The 18,323-nt window shown below is 40.7% G+C and overlaps 2 protein-coding genes across 2 annotated transcripts; both read left to right on the forward strand.

Annotated features, from left to right (window-relative positions):
* The first annotated feature begins 749 nt into the window (after window positions 1–749).
* Window positions 750–4,953, forward strand: LOC146484900 (neuropeptide FF receptor 2-like). The gene is made up of 2 exons (XM_085104186.1): window positions 750–931; window positions 3,182–4,953. The coding sequence occupies exon 2, from the start codon at window positions 3,267–3,269 to the stop codon at window positions 4,350–4,352; it is 1,086 nt and encodes a 361-aa protein (XP_084960312.1). The 5' UTR covers window positions 750–931; window positions 3,182–3,266; the 3' UTR covers window positions 4,353–4,953.
* A 5,437-nt stretch (window positions 4,954–10,390) lies between these two features.
* Window positions 10,391–17,892, forward strand: LOC146484901 (uncharacterized). Its single transcript, XM_085104368.1, has 2 exons — window positions 10,391–10,574; window positions 14,349–17,892. Exons 1-2 carry the CDS (start codon window positions 10,469–10,471, stop codon window positions 16,550–16,552), a joined length of 2,310 nt encoding a protein of 769 aa, XP_084960494.1. The 5' UTR covers window positions 10,391–10,468; the 3' UTR covers window positions 16,553–17,892.
* The last annotated feature ends 431 nt before the right edge of the window (window positions 17,893–18,323 follow it).

Consider the following 18,323-nt stretch of genomic DNA (forward strand, 5'->3'; position numbering starts at 1 on the left):
ATTTTCCTAGTTTTCAGTCTTAGTCCGGGAAGTTGGTTAGGGTAGTGTTACTACATTCTGTTCGTCCTGACTTGTCTCCAAGCAAGATACTATAAATTACAGGCTTAAAGTTTGCCATTTCTGAATAGAAATACAAGAGTCTTTCGCCGTTTCTGATTGTTTCAAATCCCTACTCACGCCGGCCAAAATAGAAAGAACAACGAGCTGTTTCACTTTCTTTTACTTACTTTTTAACATTAATTTTATAATTTATGTAAAAACAAACCACTTAATACTTCTTAGCTAATCATGTTCCAAATAATCATTGGTCTTATTTCACAATAATTATGTAAACATGGCAATTGCTTCTTTTAGCTTAGCCTGCGAACGCAGACGTATTTCCGGCTGTCGCTTCACTCCGATTTTTCGGCGGAGTGAAGCGACAGCCGGAAATACGTCTGCGTTCGCAGGCTACTTTTAGCTCGACACATCAGCGATTTACGCTGGTGAAGATTGCTCACTACAAATCAGCTTGATGAGAATGCGTGTCAAGTTTCTAGACCTTCCTGGAATGTTCACAAACAAGAGAAAAGCTCAGTCAAATTACAGTGGTAAAACTAGAGTAAAATTTGATTTCCCATAAAAAGAAAAAAAACAGTGTGTCATCCCATTTCACTTTCTTTCAGTTTCCGGTTTCAGCTCGTAAAATGCAAAGTGTGACATAATAGGTCAATAGCCCTCCATATAAAGTGACTGCTCACAAGCCAGACGAGTGTATCAAATGTGTCACGGTGGTGACACATTGACATGTGATGTTTGCGGGAGCCGAGACGAGTGAATACCCAGACTCTGTTTGCGACTGGCAATTTTTGCGTCCGTCTTTCTCAGTTAGTTCAGTTGACGGCTGCAGAGGGTTGGAAAACCGATTAATTTTGGAGAAGAGAAGAGTAAGGTATGTTTATTTTCAACTTAAAGGCGCCGGATTCAGCGGAAGAGCAGTTTTTTCAACAATGTCCCCTTCACGCGCTGTGTGTAACCAAAATGGAAACTGTTCTTGAGAACAGTATAGAAAGTAAAAAGTATCTGTGTGAATCGAGCACTTGTAAAACATTGAGTCAGTGCGAGCGTACGTACCGAAACAGCGATAAATGGAATGTAACAACATTCGTCTGGAATATAATAGACCCTTCCATGGTTTTTAAATTAACTTTTGATAAGGACCAGTTAGCGAATATCCATCAACACTACTGGAAAGAGCGCCTTAAAGTAAGTAAACTTGTCAAGTATAAAAGTGATATGTCACAAGCGAGCGAAGATACAGCTCTACAAAGTTGCGAACATTTACAGACGTCGCGTTGGTGGGCACAACTCCCCCTCCCCCCCCCCCCCCCCCCCTCTCCTCCATACAAACGTGTGTAAAATCACGCGACTTTGCAGATGCACGTCCTCGTTAGTTTTCAACATATAACAATCAAACTTGGCAGCTTTATTGATTTTAAGGCGTTCTTTCCAGTGGTATCGATGGATTTTCGCTAACTGGTCCATGTCAGAAGTTTTAAAAACCGTGGAGTGGTCCATCAATTCAGATTAATTCATTCGTCCCTCTATTGAATACATTGTGTAATGAATTCAATTACCCTTTATTTCATTTTCCACCGGTTACGTCTGTTAGAATACTGTTATAAGCTTCATTTTTACTCAGTTGTGTTCTCGTCGACTTGGAATTTGTAAAACTATTCATGCAATTCAGATTAATCGCTCAGCTGTCCCGATATGCTGCCGATACGCCTGTGACAATAAAATTTGCGCAACCGTGCGTCACGCCAAATATATTAATACCGTAAGGGTTTTAAACTGACATAAAATTGTAGCCTGGTGAGTGCGTGAAGCGAGCGAAAACTTTCGCGTAATTTTCTTTGCTCCTTTTCAACTTCCAAGGCTCCCGTGCTCTCCGAAAGGAAACTACTGCTATGTACACGTTGGAACTGTACACAGCCGAACAGCGGAACAGCGGAATCGGAGGAAGTTGAGGAACCTGTGGAAACAGTACGCTACTTGTTTCAATTAATTACATTTTACATCACAGTATTTCAAAGTGATCGTCACCAGCGTTTAATAATAAAATAATGATACTTGCGGTGAGATTGCAGATTTTATTTTCCTCGCCAAAAACTAGAAGCTGGACTCCTGGACTCTGGACTCTGGACTCTGGACGATGGACGATGCCCATGAACTACCGTCACGCAACATTTATTTAGCGTTACCAGAAATCTTGCAGTTAATTCGCGCCAATAAGCCTAAACAAATACCACAAAGCTAGCGCAAACAACGGCATAAAAAATTAATGGAAACGACTCTGAATGACAAGAAAACCTCCATTCAGAAAATTTGAGTATTTTCCTTCACGATCAAAAGCAAAAGGCCAACACCATTCAGCAGAGAGATCTCGCCACTTTTTGATCAAAAGGAAAAAAAATATCTCAGAAAAGTACTCAGGAGAGCACCTTCTGAAGTCTAGGGTACATTTAGCGACTAGCAGGATTCGTGTTGGGCCTGTTTTTGTTTTTTTTTTTTTTTGTTTTTTTTTTTTTTAAACCTTTTACCCCTTGTAGGAGAGACTCGTCGAAATAACATTAATCATTAAAAACTGGATCATTGTATAATGCAATTCCAGGGATTTAATTGGCTTAGCAGCTGTAGTAAATGAACCATTATACCATGCCCCAGAATTAGTGACCATTAAATTGTCTTCTGAATGTTCTATCAAAGCGAAATCAGCAAGATCTAGCAACATTTCTTGATTGTTTTTAATAAAACAATTATTTCACTCGTGCTTGTTGGATATGAGCTGATTATAGGCAACTCGGCGCTGTGCACCTCATTGACTGTCTATCATCTCACATCCAATGCCTTTTCATCACTGTTTCCTGGAGTGTGATTGTCTTATGAACCTCCAAGCTCGTGGGTTGTTTTAGCCGAAACATTTTTTGCATGACAACACCTGTTATGTTCAGGTAGTTTATGGCCCATTGTCCATCGTCTAGAGTCCTGTAGTCGAGTAGTCTAGCAGTCCCTCCTTTAATTTGTTCCGCAACCGGACCGTGGTACTTTTTCTTAAAATCCAAAGAGGCGTATTCCCAACATAAAATATTCCAAAAATACTCATTACATGAATAATCATGATGATCTTTTTCGGTTTCAGAGAAAACGATTTGGAAAACTGAAAGATCTGTTTGAGACAGCTAGAAACTGAAAAGTAGTTGTAGAGCTGTCTTCTTGGACTAAAGATGTCGTCTTCACCAAGCGAACAAGATACTCTCCTGATGACATGTGACACAGCCAAACAAATCGCCAGAATTTCCGAAGCGCTGGTGTTCTCTCTTATTTTCCTGGGGGTCATTATTAACACCACAGTTTGTGGAGTTATGCTGCGCAACAAGTGCGTGTTAAAGAACTTGTCGAACTTCTTCGTATTTCACCTGTCAGTGGTGGACCTGATATTTCGCTTATTAACCGTTGGACCGTTAATATACCTAAGCGCTGTACACACCACAGACAAGGCGGACATTCCCTGCAAGCTGTTTCACTTCCTTTCTGCTGCTTGTGGTGCAGCGTTTTTTGTCACGCTTGTTGTCATCTCCGTTGATGTCTACCGTGACGCAGCGTCTCCCTTAAAAGGCCTCATGTCACGCCGTACGCCATTTCTGATCGTTTTCGGCGTGTGGTTGTACGCAGCCGTCTGCTCCGGACCCTTCATGTACAGCTCACAGAGTGTCTTCTATTCACAAATACCCGAGGTAACGCCAAACACGACGTCAGAAGAGCTGAAGAATTGCAGCGTTCCGAAGCTGTGCGATTTTTTAAGGAACTGGGGTGGGCAGCTCTCCAGTACACTCTACTTTGTAATGGCTTTTCTTGCTCCACTGGTTGTCATAGTGACTCTGTTTGTCATCACGTACATATATCTTCACAGAGATTACAACAACGGCGCCATCAGTCAAGAAACAGCCAGCGCAAAGCGAAAGGTCACCCGCATGTTAACCGTCCTATCTCTGGGCGTGGTCGTTTGCTGGGGACCCGCAGTTTTCATCTCGATGTTGCGCTCGTATAACGTCATGAATGATGTGTCATCTGATGTCGTCCTGATCATGGTGATAGCTTCCGAATTTATGAAGTTCTTTAACTCGCTGTTTAATCCCCTAATTTTTGCCTGTTACATTCCCAACTTCAAGAAGGACTGGTTTGGGATGTGCTCCTGTTGCAAGTGCTGTGGGCCTGGAAACGAGCCTGAGCCACCAAACCTTCGACGCAAGAGCCCGCACGTGCTCATGATCCATTCCACGGAATTTCGTGACAGTCAAACCATGATGTAACCGTGACAGGGCACAACACAAATTTCGTTACAGCTAGATTCTGCATTTTTCAACAGCAAGAGATCGTAATATCATGTTAATATGGAACCATAAGATAAAATTGAATTCGCAATGAATACGCGTATTTATAAGTCGTGTTCTCCCACACGCTCCCACCGGACTGGTATAGCGTGATGTATTTAGATTACTTCATTAATTCAAGTTACATTTTGATCGATGTCAATCAAAAGGACATCGATTAAATTTCTTTCGCTTATCCATGAATGGCCTGATCACTTAATTGCGGATTACAAATCACTTAGTTGCATGAAGCACGATTCATTTCTGTCGTTGTCTTTTGTGGTGTATTCTGATTGCAAAGTCCTCTTTAATTTTTTAGCTCAGGATTTGACTCGACGGCCCGTTCATTGCCATGTTAACATCTTTTCTGTCATTAACATCCACCAAACGTATTGAAGTGAATTAAATGAACAGCATACGGGCGCGTTTGATTAAATACTGCCATGGTAAACGATTTAAAGAAAAATAATTTGTAGCTAGAACATTGTAAGGAGGTCGAATAAAAGAAGACGCGACTGAGACGCGTTCACCTTAGACTGAAGTAATATGTAATAACACATTTGCGATTATGGTTTTATAAATTTGAACGCGGGAACGAAGCAGATTTAGATTGAACGGTAAACCCCCCCCCCCACCATCACCACCTCAATGAAAAATTCAAATTCGTGGAGTGGAGATTCTGGTTTAAAGCAATTCTTTGAGCATTTGTGACCAAAAGTTAAGGCCTCGGAAGAACCGTTCCCTAAATCCGGCCCTGAATATTTATTTTCAATACTACAACGTCCTTAATATAAACTTGTTCCAAAATGAACGGCGGCTTTCAGTTGAGCCTCGAAAGAAACCAGCGTTTAGTATACTTTGGTCTTTGTTTGCTGTGATTGGTTGAAAAACTCATTGAAATAGACACCATTGCACTTTCTCTATCATCCTCTCTTGGTAAGAGGTAAAGCTAAAGGTCCTTCTCTGTCACCCACCACCACCACCACCCCTCTTTCCTCTCACGGTGAATATAACCAGCTTAGACAGAGAAGTAAACGCGTGAAAGCAACATATAATTTACTATGTGAATACATGGTTCACCCGCGAGGACTCAAACCTGGTCTTCTGTATTCAAGGAAGAAGTGATGACCGCTACACAATAGGCGAACCACAGTAGAGCGGGCGAAATAGAGAAGAATTTGCTGTTTAATAACTGTAATCTTTATCTCACCGGTTTTTCAAGTGGTAGTTGTTTATTTATTCTGTTGATCGGTTATCAAAGCAAGCATCTGTGGAGCAAATACGGCGTAATCGGAAAGCAAAGCTCTACGGAATTGACTTTTTCGTGTGGAATGGATGACTTGATGAATGTAGCAAGTACTGGCGTTTATCTGTTGGTTTACAAAAACAGATCAGTTTCTATTCCCTACAGTCTTGCTCTCCGATTCAGCGCCGCTCCCTAGTTGTCCCTTAACTCTAATTTAAATATTTGGCAAGACCACAGCAACAAGACGATGGGAGATGCCGGGTCTTTTGCAGACCTGGATTGGCCGGAATGACCGGTGCCTACTTTTGTTACTGCGCATACGTTCTGCGCATCTCGAGATAGTCGGGTTTCCAATGGGTGGTGCCGGCCTACTAAAACAGGGATATTTTTGCACGGTTTAAAACTATAAGGAGAAAGCAGAACTTAGCAAGTGCTCTTGGTATCCAAAAAGAAAATTGGGGGTAACCATGGATTTTTCTGAGATAATAAAGCTTCAAAATGGAAGAAAACGCCATACCGACATTGATTTGTAGAGGCCATTGTAGCGAGTTATCACTTCCTAGGTCACTGTTTCCCACTCCTAAGTGTAATAACTCGCTAAAATGGCCTCAAATCAGCACAAAATAACAAACAGACAATAGGCAATGAGTTTAAAAGCAAGGTATGGCATTTTTATTAAGAACTTTCCAATATTTGTACCTCCTGAACCCGATCGAAAATATTCGCACACAAACTCTTACTAATTTGCGCCGTGACCGCTATTACGCAAGATGATTACCGCTCACAGCTTGAGCTTGGGCCGCCTGTGTACAAAACTATCAGTACCGTACCACATCGGCATCTGGGCAAACCTCCCTAGAAAACATGGGCAAAAATGTTACCACAATCGCCCTTCCCTTCATAACTCAGGCCGTGAAAATTGTCTTACATAAGAGAAGATTAGAATAATGAATGAAATCACTTAAGTTTAATTTTAGGTTACTTGACTAACTCGACAAAGGCTTCTTAAAATTGCCAATTTTAACTTTTGGGTTATAAAAATTGTCACTCTCTAGGCTCAGTTAAAATCTTCAGTTTTAAGACTGCTGTTGTGCAAATGGTTCCATCACCCCGGGTATTGTTAAGGGAGGGGTGAAGGGGTAGTAACCTAACTACCACATTGTTGCTATGGAAAGTTCCCCACTGTCGACCAGTGTCATCAAGAGAAAATAAGGGGACAGAGAGGAAGACCCCCCAGTATAAGCCTTGGGATATGTGAATATGAGTCCACTAGCAGCTTGGGGTGCTCTTGCGTGGGTATCAACTGTCTGTTGGTGTTCCAAAAATCATTTTCTTTCTTTTATCCCTTCTTTAAACCTCAGTTTTAGACGTCGTAAAAACGGTATATTCCCTGAGACGTCCGCAAACCTATCTGGACGCCTGTCGATGCCACTTAGGAAAACCATACCCAATATTGAACAGCCGCCATTACATAATGTGACGTTGGCACGCTCAGTTCGCTTCCTGTGACGTCACACTGACCGTTTGTGGACGTCTCAGGAATCCAACTTCCGTTTAGACGATGTCTAAAAATAAACAGTAAGTGAAATTCACGACCACATCGGCTCTGCTGTAATTTCAGTCGTGTATAAATAAATGCTATTAGTATTTAGTATATACCACCCAAGTGAATAGTGCTTTTCGCGCGCGCTGATTGGCTAGCTCGGAGGTGATTAGCCAAGTACTGTTCACCTCCGAGCAGCCGAAGAGAAACAAGATGGCTTCCCGCTTCGCCACGGTTACTTAAGAGGAAATTATTTCGATAAACGAGACGGCTGTTAAAAAAATACATAAATGGCAACAAAGCTTGGTTTGAAGGCATTAAATGGTAAGTTATTTGATCTTTTCAACCTCCAGGGGCGTAACTACCTGTGCGCACATACGCACGTGCGTACCTGAAAAATTCGAAAATAAAATAAAATGAATACAAAGCAAATAAATACTGAAAACATAATAATTTGAAAAAAAAAACCACAATTTTAATTAATCTAAGTCACTTAACTCAGCTTGTGTCTTTGAAATAATTTTTATAAAGCAACGGAGTGTGTTTTTCCAAATGTCGGTTTCCACAGAGAAGCGACGTGACTAAAATTAAAATTTCAGGAAATCTTCCAGACCTGACGGAAAATGGTGTGGAAGACATCTATAACCACTTTGGCGAAAATGATGATGCATATGTCCCTTAACGAATTCAAACGAGAAGTGACTAGCTGGCGTCATAAGTAGCTGTTTGTTGAAGATGGTATTCCCCAGACCTTGGTGGAAACGCTGGACTTTTCTATCCCAGAATTTTACCCTGGAATTGCTGTAACAGTCAAAACGCTTCTCATATACCCTGTGTCTACGTGTGCTGCAGAGCGGAGTTTTAGTAGCACGAGGAGGCTTAAGACCCCACTTCGGAGTGCTTTGTTACGTTTTCCTCGCTATCCGTAATACAGATTTACAAACACAAGGAACTAGGTTATTTCTGTCTTTGCTGGAAGGAAAGACAAACGATATTTGTAACGGTAAACCGTTATATCCCTCATGTCTTAATGAAAGCTTAAGTATCTACAGTTATATTAATTTACAGTGCCTCAGTTTTTTTTTTGCTCTTGCCTGTTGGCGCTGTAGATCTATAGAGATGTACACTTTGATTGTTTATTTGTATATTTATACTGAGTAAACGCGTACTTAATGCTGCTCAAAAACAATGATGTGGCCCATAGTGGCAAGTGCTCACTTGTGAATAAAACCTTGAGATACAGGTAGCTTGCCCTTACACTCAGCATAACCTCACCATGCTGACGATAAAGAATATTTAATCATGGAATCATGGCACGCGAAAAAAAAAAAATTAAAGGGGGGGGGGGGGGGCGATGGAGGGGCATTTGGAAAATTGTGCGTACCTCTGGAAAAATCCTGGCTACGCCCCTGAGTGGTCCTCATATTCCAAGGTGAAAAAGGAAAATACAATCCCTTGTTTACGAAAACTGCCGAGCACTAAAATTGCAATGAAAACAATGAAACATCTAGTATTTTTCAGCATGGTTTCAACAACAAGACGAATTTCACAGAAAAATTGAAGAAATGACACTGTAGGAACTAAACAAGTGTCTCCAAAAGTTTTATTTGTCTGCAAGAAAGCGAGATGGAACTTTCTACAATAAGAACTCGCTTACCGCGTGGCGTGCAAGATTTTAAAATTTCATACCATTTGTCGGTATATTGTCAGAAATAAAATAACTTTTTGGTCCGCTAGTTATTAAGCTTGTGTGGTATATACTAAAACAATTATTCACCTCAGTGTCGGTGAAAGTGATGGATATTTACCTCGACGCTTCGCAGCTCGGTAAATATCCATCACTATTCACCTCCACTTCGGTGAATAATTGTTTAATACCACATGAATAGCACTTTTCGCGCACGCTGATTGGCTAGCTCGGAGGTGATTAGCCAAGTACTATTCACCTCCGAGCTACCGAAGAGAAACAAGATGGCTTACCGTTTCGCCACGGTCACTTAAGAGGAAAATATTTCGATAAAAGGGACGGCTATTAAATGAAATAAAAAAAATTGCAACAAATTTTGGTTTGACGGCATTACATGGTAAGTTATTCAGTTCACTTTGAGAGCTCAAAGATGATAAGTTTTTTGTGAATCTGTGGATGAGTTTACCAAATGATTTTCGTAAAAAGATTTAGTAAACAAACACTCACAAACAACTTATCTTCTCAGAGTTAAAATCTTACCTTAATGGGGAAGTATCATGGGGGGTTTTGGTATCTTTTGTTAAAATGGTGAAGTAAAGTGACCTTCAATCAACTACCAAGTAATTCTAGAATGACGAGAGGAAAGAAATCAACTCAATTCTTGGAAGAAACAACTCGTGATCTGTTCTAGTGCATTTTGGAAACAAAAAATGCGAGAACTTGAAAAACATTAGCCAAACATTTTTCAAGTTAGTCTGAAATGTCAGCCGTCTCCTCCCCCTAACCCACAGGGGGCGCGGGAGAGAGAGACGTCTGAATTCCGAGCCTTATAATGTCGTCCGTTGACGTCACACAGTAATTTATGCAATCCGAGCGTTATAATGTCGTCAATTCAGACGTCTCTCTCTTCCGCGCCCCCTGTGGGTTAGGGGGAGGAGACGGCTGACATTTCAGACTATTTTCAAGTCTCAATCCATACCGGCTTACTCTGTCTCTGGCCAGAGGTACTAAAGGCGCACAGTTTTATTGTAGTGCAATAATTTATAACAAAAAAAAAAACGTAAAATTAAATGCAAGGCTGATCGGACAGCTAAAATAATTTTATTGCCCAATATTTCGGTTAGACAATACTAACCTTCTTCAGGGGCGGCAAAAAGCTAGGTAAAAATTGGAAATAAACGGTTACAATATTTAAAGACGACGAAAATGAAAAGTTGAGATGTAATTGGTTGATAAATAAGGAAAGCTGAAACGTGTACAGTAGACAGATTAATTTATAACAAACTTGACAACTACATGTATTTCTTTGTTTCTGCTAACAGGCAAACATTTTTGGTTTTTGAAATGACAGCAAATTTGCGTGATACTTCCCCTTCAAACAGACTTTTTCCTCTTTCTTTAAAAAAGTTACTTGAGCTTTCTTTGACATCGATAATCGATTGGACACCCCAAGAATTCCTGACAGCGAAGACACTGGGAACGAGTCTTGAGTGAAACGGAAATTCTATCTGCATGTGATGTGTTATGACTCTGAACGCCAAATGATGTGAGGTTTTAACGTAGTTTCCCAGTTGCTCACAATGCCCAGAAAGTTTCGGCTGGTTTTAGTGTTTGGGCTTACTGTGGCTTTGTACTGCCTTGCCTTCATCTATTTCGACGTGTATGGAACTGAAGAATTTCATTTTGGTGAGTATGTATGTTCAGAATTTTCATAACCCGCATATCAGCTCCCAGATAATTCTCAGCTTGTAAATATTTTACGGATGTTTTAAATACACCGGATTCACTGTGACTACAGGAAAAGGCTGAATTCGACAGGATAGTCAAATTCTCTTCGGACAAATTCCCTTAAAATGGGAGAGAATATAATTTTAAAATCACAGTCTGCTCACTAAAAGTAATCCCCCGAGTAATACAATCCAAAAAGATAAAATTTACGTTTTGGCACGGCTTTGCACTAATGAGCTTGAGAGTTTATATAAGTCCGGTAGTATTTCGAAATACAGTGTTATATTTTTAGATTTCGAAGATTTCGAAGTATTCTACTGTCTAAATCAGTAAGGCTGTGAAGCAATTTCGACTTTCGACCGGGAATTAGTTTCACAGACCAGACGAGAACAGGACGAACAATGAGACGATTGACAATAAACCATTAACACGCGTACACCGTGTCCTTCCTTTTTTAAAATTGCTTAGCGATAAGAATTTCAAGTTCTTTCCCGAAGACTTGGACTCATGAAGGTTAGCAAAGGCACTGAGATCAGTAATTTTGGCCCTGTTCAAACGTCGAACTTTTCCATGTGCCGAACTATTTAATAAACAGCTACACGCAATCATGTCAACATCGACTCGATCGAATATAAATATTAAAATTCAGCTGTCACTGCTGTCACGGACTCTCAAACTTCATTGATACTCAGTTCTTCGACCCAGTAAACACCAACCACCGACTGTGCAACGTCTGTTATGGAGACGGCACATGAGTGCAGAAAAGCAATGAAAAAACACTCATGATCAATGTTTTTTGAAAGCACAAGAAACATCAATCAATATTTTTAGACCCTTGGGACACGCCAATTATGACTCCGGATACAATTTAAAAGATAGAGAATTTGAATATTTTTAGAGATAGTGTAAGACAGATAAATATTATGTACCGTTGCTAACGGCTAACCACACTTCTCTACTTTTTTTTTTTTTCGAAATTCACTGGTCGAACTCTCTCCTCGATGTAAAGCGAGCTATTCTAGCGGCGGAGTTAGGGGGGATTTCAAGAAATTCCCATTTCGCGACACATTCATATAAATTTGTTTACGGGTTGATTAGACGGCTATTTTTTCGTCATCCATCGTTTAAACGTTTTGTGTCTGCCTGTCGTACGAGCCCTGGAGATGTAGCAAGTTAGAACAATCCAAATATTAATACTGGCAAATTAAGAAAACACAGCTGTTTTAACTGTTCTAGACGTCTGCGTGAAATAAATTGATGAAAATGTATACGCTAAAAGGATTGTCACGCAATCGATGCCACGATTTCAAAACAGTGTTTTTGATTGGAAGCAAAGAAGAATTTAATAGATTTATAAAATATATAACTTAACTGGAAGAAAAGAAGCAATAAAATGGTATAAAGCACTCGCTAAAAAACCTCGCAGCCCGGAAGTCGTACATTAATAGTTGACCCGTTTGCTCTGTCAGACGCCCTCGGTTGGAGATCTTTTTGATGCGAGTCTTTCACAGCCTGCGAGCAAGCTCTCTGACTTGCCCACAGTCATTGATGCATGAAGCTTGTGTCTTGAGGATAATCTTGTGACCAAGGGCGCAGCTCCCTTTAAGCCAGTCAGCCCGGGCTTACAAACTTTTCTTGGTTTATTATGCGAATATAAACCGTTATGATTCGATTTAGCTCCCGGGGCGCTTATTTACTTTTCAGTGGTACCTCAAGGGAGGGCGCTTATTCGGGACAGGGCGCTTATTTAATTTTTAGAGAAACAACCTAATGTTCAAAACAAAACTTTAAATAAATATTAAAATAACTAGCAATAACAGAAACCGTAACAGTAACAAATTGTTAAAAGTTCAGTTACTTTTAAAAGAATTGTTCATTTTAGCAGTAACAAATATACATGTACGGTACGGTGAATGTTCATGAGTTTATCCACGGTAACTAACAATAACAGAAACTGAAACAGAAATAAATTGTTGAAAGTTCAGTTGCTTTTAAAAAAATGTTCATTTTAGCAGTAATAAGCGGTATACATGTACGGTACGGTGAATGTTCGTGAGTTTATCTATCATGTCGACGTCGATGACTTCAGTGTCACTTGCGTCAATTATCAAGCTATCTGGTGCCGCATCCTCAACGTCGGATTCTGTGATCCCGTCGAAAGGATCTTTGTCAGCTATTAAAGGAAGATAAACCACGTTTGATACGTACTTTGAAGTTTGAAGGTGCTGTAATAATATTAGGATATATAGGGGGCGCTTATTAGAATAGGGGCGCTTATTAACAAAAACACATTCGAAGGGGGGCGCTTATTTGGAAGGGGGCGCTTATTGGAAGGAGGGCGCTAAATCGAATCATTACGGTATATATATTGTTATTTAATAGAGCTAGTTTTTTAAAGGCCCTCCCAATTTACCAGGGGTAAACCCTGGGAATGAGACAAGATGGGCGAGTAGGGCCGATGCTTCATATATCTTCCGTGCAGTGTTCCCAGTCGTAGTTCAGGCGCTCGAGATCTTGTCCCAGCATGGCAATGGAAAGGCAGCGGGTTACTTATGCTCTATCAAGCAGTTTGATTTTATTATTGTTCTATGTGCAGCAGAGCATGTCCTTTCCAACACAGCTGCCTCGTCAATTACGTTGCAAGGAAACAGCATAGATCTCATCGGGGCAGCCCAAGAAGCCGGTGAGAGTCGTGATAAATGTCATGAAATCTGAGAGAGGCGATCCGTCGGTTTTGAAAACAGATTGCAGCTGAGTTTGACATTGAGCCATGCATGCCAAGAACAACCGGAAGGCAGCAACACAGGGTGAATGTCCCAGCCACAAACCCAGAGTCCTACTGGCAAAGAGCAGCTGCGTATCTCCCTCTTACTTATCATCTCATTCAAGAAACGAATGACAGGCTCTTATCACAGGAGGATCGCTTCCTTGGCCAGTATCTTCTCCCCACAATACTGCAAGGATTAAGCAACGACGTCCAAGATAAGATGTATGCAGCGTACACGAACAATCTGACGGACAAGAGAGAGTACGCCCGGACAACAAGATGTTGCGGTGGAAAACACAGTGCGGGTTGTATTCAGCTGGAGAACGACCAGCAACTCTGGCTGACACTCAGCTCTCGACTGCATGAATCCAACTCTTTATCGAAATGTTAACACCATCCTCACGATCCTTCACACGATGCCTTTGTCAACTGTGAAGCACGATGCGTAGAGTCAAGACTTATCTACGAGCAACCATGAAGACAGAGCGGCTCTCGGCTCTTGCACTAATGCACACGCACAAGGACATACCCATTGACGGGGAGGCCGTGGCTCGTGGGTTTTGCCGGCAAGAAGAAAAATGATGCTAAACTTCGGATTCCCATAAAACGTGTCTTGAGATACTTAGCTCGGCATTCAGTCCAGTAGTACTGGATTGTACTGAACAATCCCTCGTAACTTCAAATTAGATCGCGTTAGGTAGCTGAGAATATTCTTGACGATATTCTTGTCTTATATGTATATAAGCCACCCTGAGCCGTAATAAAGTATGAATTGAACAAATCATAGGCTTACTTGATCTCCCCCCCCCCCCCCCCACACCTCCCCGGTATGGAACAGGCTTACATACTAAAAAAATTGGCTAGCTAGGCCCTTGGTGACCATTCAGATAAAATGGTTCTTCCCGAAGGTGTAGGCCCTCTGAGTAAGCACGGGTTTTTAATCTCTTATTTTTTCGCTTTTACAGGTTTTGCCGATTCCGAAATTTACGATGACAGTAAATATAATATCATCATTATTGGTGCCGGTCCAACAGCTCTGGGTGCCGCTTATAGACTTAATGAACTTGGCAAACAATTTCCGAAGACATCAATCACCATCCTTGAACAAGGTGGAAAGCCCGGAGGACTTGCTTCATCTGAGAGAGATGACCAAGGTTTCCTCTGGGACATGGGAGGTCACGTGGTATTCTCACATTACGTTCATTTCGACAAGACGCTGGACAAGGCGGTAAAGGAATGGAATCGGAGACAAAGAGCCGCATATGCCTTCATGAAGGGATCCGACGACAAAAGAAGATTTATTCCATACCCGGTTCAGAATAACATCGAAGTGATGGACAAAGTGGACAGACGAAAGTGCTTATCTGGCCTGCAAAGAATTGCCGCACATCCGCTCAAGGGAAAGCCGGCCAACTTTGACCAGTGGCTTCTTCGCAATTTTGGCACCGGTCTTTGCGACGTGTTCATGAGGAAGTATAATAGAAAAGTTTGGACAGTAGATCCTACTGAAATGAACTCTGTCTGGGTAGGCGAGCGAGTTGCTGTTCCAGACATTGCCAAGATCAAAGCTAAGATCGCAGCCTATGACCGTGGAACTTCTTCAAAAGACTCGAAATGGGGTCCAAATAATGTGTTTCGATTCCCAAAGTACAACGGAACAGGTGGCATATGGCAAGCAGTTGCTGACCTTCTTCCACGCAAGTGGTTTAACTTTCACCATAAGGTAATAAGCATAGATATCGACACAAGCTCTGTAAGAGTGAAGACGAATGCGTGGTTTAAACCAAGCCTGAAGTTCAAATTTGACGCTCTAATATCGACAGTTCCACTCGACATATTTGTTGATATGATAAAGGGACGGGATAAGTCCCTGGAGGATATGAAAAGGCTAACATCCCAGCTAGTTTATTCACATACTCACGTGATAGGCATTGGACTGACAGGTCAGCCTCCTGAAACGCTCTCAAGCAAGTCCTGGATGTATTTTCCCGATTCTGATTCTCCCTTCTATCGAATAACGGTTTTCTCCAGTTACTCTGATGATCATGTTTCAAGGCCAGGAAAACAGTGGTCACTCATGTGTGAGGCGGCAGAACCTAAAAAGAACTCCAATCCAGAACAGTGGACAAAGGACCATTTGATTGAAGCCACCATTCAAGCGTTAATCAATTATGGATTCATTACATCGGAAATGGTTGTTTCAAAATACTATCGGCGACTGGACCATGGCTATCCAGTGCCTTCCATCAACAGAGAAATGATTCTTAACAAGGTCCAGCCTTGGTTGGAATCCAAAGGTATCTACTCTCGCGGTCGGTTTGGAGGTTGGCGCTATAAGGTTGCAAATCAAGACCACTCATTTATGCAGGGTGTTGAAGTCATCGACAAGCTTTTAAGAGAAATACCGGAGGACACCTACTTTAACCCAAATCTTGTGAATTCCAGAAGAAATACTGGTCGGATTATCAATGAGCGGATAAAGGACTTTGAATTCGTGATCTCTCAATATAACGAGAATCTTGATTGGCTTGCACCAATAGCCAATCACACTCACGTTTATCATAAAGGCAAAGACCTACAACCTCCGCTAACGCCGGCATTGAATGCATGGAATAAGTTACCAAATGTTGGGCGGGAGAGTCATACTTATCTGTACCACATCATAAATAATTATAAAACTTTGCCTGAAGTGACCGTTTTTCTTCAAGGTGATGGTCAAGAGCTGGCTGACAATTTATGCTTTAGAAATCCCATGGATTACGTTTACAACCTCAAGAAAAATATTGTTTGTAAAGTTCAGCAACGCCTTAATAACTGGGGTAGAATTAACCACTATGGTAAATGGCTTGAGATGTTAAACACTGGAGAAATTCGTCGTGCTAAGTTGACTTTAGGGGAATTTTTCGTGGAACTCTTTGGCTTTCAACCCCCACCTGACTTTCCGTCATGCCCGAGAGGATGTTTCGCAGCAACTCGCGATATGATTAAGAGGCATCCGATCGACTTTTACAAAAAAGCCATTTCATTCGTGAATGATCATGTAAACCCCGAAGAAGGCCACTATTTTGAAAGACTTTGGCCTACTATTATCACGACAGACTCTAACCGGGCGAAGTACGCAAAGAGCACAAAACGAAGGACCTTTACTGAGGCTATAAATGACAAATGACAGCGTTATTGCCTAAATAAATCAAAATGGTTGCAGGATTGCACGACGGTGGCAAAAGAACAACTTAAATGGCCATTGGTTTTCACAGTAATGAAAACATCTTCATCAGGAAACACGTCATTTGCACCTATTTTTACGCGAATTCACATATGCGACTGCAAAAATAGTTTCGTCTGATTCTTCGTATTTCAGTTGGTCGCCACATTAAACAAGAAGTTCCGCTATAAAAGGGCAAGCCTCTCCTTCATTTCACACCTTTGTGGGCGTGAGATGCAAATTTAGACGCCGTTCAGTCGTGGCAAGCTGTTGACCCAAGCGTCCTCTGAAAAAATGTCTCAAAATTTCGTAGTATCGCCACAGCAATATAAGATATCAAGTTCCAATTTGTTTAATAGGGTTTATTCGTAAAACTTGGCCAATTTTATCGATACCGTAGCAATACAAATTTGTTGTTTGTCAGTTGTTTACGCTCTGATGGTTGATTGACAACTGAAGTGAGAATGGCCAGGCCACGCCCTTTATACCGGAACTTCCTGTTTAATGGCAGGCAATAAAGTAGATTTGTTGTTGTGTAATTCATGGTCCACTGCATTCTGCTGTGGCAGAGGTCATTATCATACCATCATCATTATCATCATCGAGTATCATCATCATCATCATCATCATCATCATCATCATCATCATGTCATCGTGATCATCATCATCCGCAGCAGCTGCATAATTGTCACCATTAGAATCATTGTGTGCCTTGTAATGTAATTTATGCCAGAAGCAACAAATGAACTTGATGTACGTCTCGTAAACCAATCGTCCAAAAGCCACTTCATGCTGCAAGTATTGAAATTCCATGGAAAATAGTAACCGAGATTTTTTCGGGAGGGGGCGGGGAGTAGTAAGATTAGTGACAAAAGCTTAAGTTTATATTGTAAATGGAGGGCAATAGCAAGGGATTTTAATTATAGTTTAGAACTCCTTATTCAAAGTCACCGTTTAATATAAGACAAATGCAAGATCAATAGAATTCATATAGCTGATACCAAGTTTGTTCTTATCGAGACTTTTTGTTCCAAAAAGGGCTTTATTTGAGACCCTTTAATACAAAAGCTTGGTTTTATACATTTATTAAAACGTGTCTTAATCGTTTTAAAGCTGAAATATAGTTTATAAAATATGTTATGAATTGAAACAAAGATTAAGTACTATATATTTTCAAATATGTAAGAAATATTAATAAAACTTTATTGAATTAGTTATTAACCCGAACCGTGAGCAAAAGATGGAAGAAAAATACATGAAATAAATATATTTGAAGTGACTAAAAAGAGTTTGTTTGTTTGCTTTCTGTATGTATGGATCCCTTCTATGTGACTACGCAATTGAATGATCTGTTGTTGTTGTTGTTGTTGTTGTTTGTTTGTTTGTTTGTTTTTTACTTTTGTTAGTTGTGATACCTGTTCTCAAAATTGTGTACTCTGCTTGTTGGATATAGGCGCGAAAATTAGTTTTGTAATGTTAAAGGTGTTTCAAAAGGGCACGATTTCTCTTCTTCCTATTTTTAGAGAAAATTAACCTTTGAATATAACAAGGGTCGTTTCCCATACTAACAGTACCGGATAAAGCACAGTTTTCAAAGTGAAAAGTCTACAACTTGTTCTCGTTTTTTTTCACTTGATTTTTGGCTAAAATGATAGAATGAACCTTCAACTGCAAAACGCCGTTCATCATGCTTGGCACGTACTACATGCTTCGAATTCTGATTGGTTCGTTACGC

The sequence above is a fragment of the Pavona decussata genome, unplaced genomic scaffold (assembly GCF_977016875.1).
Source record: "Pavona decussata unplaced genomic scaffold, jaPavDecu1.1 SCAFFOLD_29, whole genome shotgun sequence".
Taxonomy (NCBI): Eukaryota; Metazoa; Cnidaria; class Anthozoa; order Scleractinia; family Agariciidae; genus Pavona; species Pavona decussata.